Source organism: Macrobrachium rosenbergii, chromosome 41, assembly GCF_040412425.1.
Source record: "Macrobrachium rosenbergii isolate ZJJX-2024 chromosome 41, ASM4041242v1, whole genome shotgun sequence".
NCBI classification, from domain to species: domain Eukaryota; kingdom Metazoa; phylum Arthropoda; class Malacostraca; order Decapoda; family Palaemonidae; genus Macrobrachium; species Macrobrachium rosenbergii.
This window is the reverse complement of record NC_089781.1, coordinates 45,810,518-45,812,035: the sequence shown is the minus strand read 5'-3', so window position 1 is coordinate 45,812,035 and position 1,518 is coordinate 45,810,518. Positions and strand designations below refer to the sequence as shown.

The 1,518-nt window shown below is 37.5% G+C and overlaps 1 protein-coding gene across 1 annotated transcript; it reads right to left on the bottom strand.

Annotated features, from left to right (window-relative positions):
- Positions 1-875: 875 nt before the first annotated feature.
- Positions 876-1,271, bottom strand: LOC136827134 (uncharacterized). The gene is made up of 2 exons (XM_067084898.1): positions 1,113-1,271; positions 876-1,022 (listed from the first exon to the last, which is right to left on the bottom strand). The coding sequence occupies exons 1-2, from the start codon at positions 1,269-1,271 to the stop codon at positions 876-878; spliced, it is 306 nt and encodes a 101-aa protein (XP_066940999.1).
- Between the last annotated feature and the right edge of the window lie 247 nt (positions 1,272-1,518).

Here is a 1,518-nt window from a genome sequence, read left to right as displayed (position 1 = left end):
TTTCTGATCATCTCTCCTCCTTTCCTACTTTTATTTCCTTTCTGTGCATGAACTCTTTTTCTTCTTTCAGTTCTTTTTTCTGCATTTTCTCCTTTTTTTCTTTCAGTTACTTTCTCTGCATCTCCTACTTTTCTTCTTTCAGTTTCCTTGTATGGCATTTTCTCCTTTATTTCTTTCAGTTCTTTTTTCGGCATCTCCACCTTTTCTTCTTTCAGTTTCTTTCTATGCATCTCCTCCGTTCTTCTTTCAGTTCCTTTCTCTACCTTTCCCCTTTTTATTCTTTTAGTACTTTTATCTGCATCTTCTCCTTTTCTCATTTAGTTACTTCCTCTGCATTTCCTTATTTTCTTCTTTCTGTTCCTCTCTCTGCATCACCTCTTTTTCTGCTTTCAGTTCCTTTCTATGCATCTCCTCCTTTTCTTTTTTCAGTTCCTTCCTCTGCATCTCTTCGTTTTCTTCTTTCAGTTTCTTTATCTGCATCTCCTCCTTTTCTTGTTTCAGTTCCTCTCTCTGCATCTCCTCTATTTCTTCTTTCAGATCCTTTCTCTTTCTCCTTTTCTTCTTTCAGTTGCTCTCTCTTCATTTCCTCCTTGTTTTCTTTCTGTCCCTCTCTCTGCATCTCCGCCTTTTCTTCTGTCAGTTCCTTTCACTGCATCTCCTCCTTTTCTTCTTTCACTTCCTCTCTCTGCATCTCCTCTTTTTTTCTTTTAAGTTCATTTTTCTGCATCTCCTCCTTTTCCTCTTTCAGTTCCTTTCTCTGTATCTCCTCCTTTTCTTCTTTCAGTTCCTTTTTGTGCATCTCCTCCTTTTCTTCTTTCAATTCCCTCTGCATCTCCTACTTTTATTCTTCCAATTCCTTTCTCTGTATCTCCTCCTTATTTTCTTTCAGGTCCTCTCTCTTCATCTCCTACTTTTATTCTTTCAGTTCCTTTCTCTGCATATCCTCGTTTTCTTCTTTCAGTTCCTCTCCCTGCATCTCCTCCATTTTTTCTTTCAATTCTTTCTCTGCATCTCCTCCTTTTCTTCATTGAGTTCGTTTCACTTCATCTCTTACTTTCATTCCTTCAGTTCCTTTCTCTGCATCTCCTTTTTTGTCTTTCAGTTCCTTTCACTCTTTCTTCTTTCTGTTCCTTTCTCTGCATCTCCTCAGTTTCTTCTTTCAGTTCCTTTCTCTGCATCTTCACCTTTTCTTCTTTCAGTTCCCTTCTATGCATCTCCTTATTTTCTTCTTTCAGTTCCTTTCTCTGTATCTCCTCCTTTTCTTCTTTCATTTCCCTTCTATGCATCTCTTACTTTTCTTCTTTTAGTTCCTTTCTCTGCATCTCCTTCTTTTCTTTTTTCAGTTCCTTTCACTGCATCTTCTCCTTTTCTTCTTTCAGTTCCTTTGTCTGCATCTTCTTTTTTTCTTCTTCTAGTTCTTTTCTGTGTATCTCCTCCTTTTCTTTTTTTTATTTCCTTTCTCTGCATTTCCTCCTTCTTTTCTTTCAGTTTCCTTCTCTGCATCTCCTCCTTTTCATC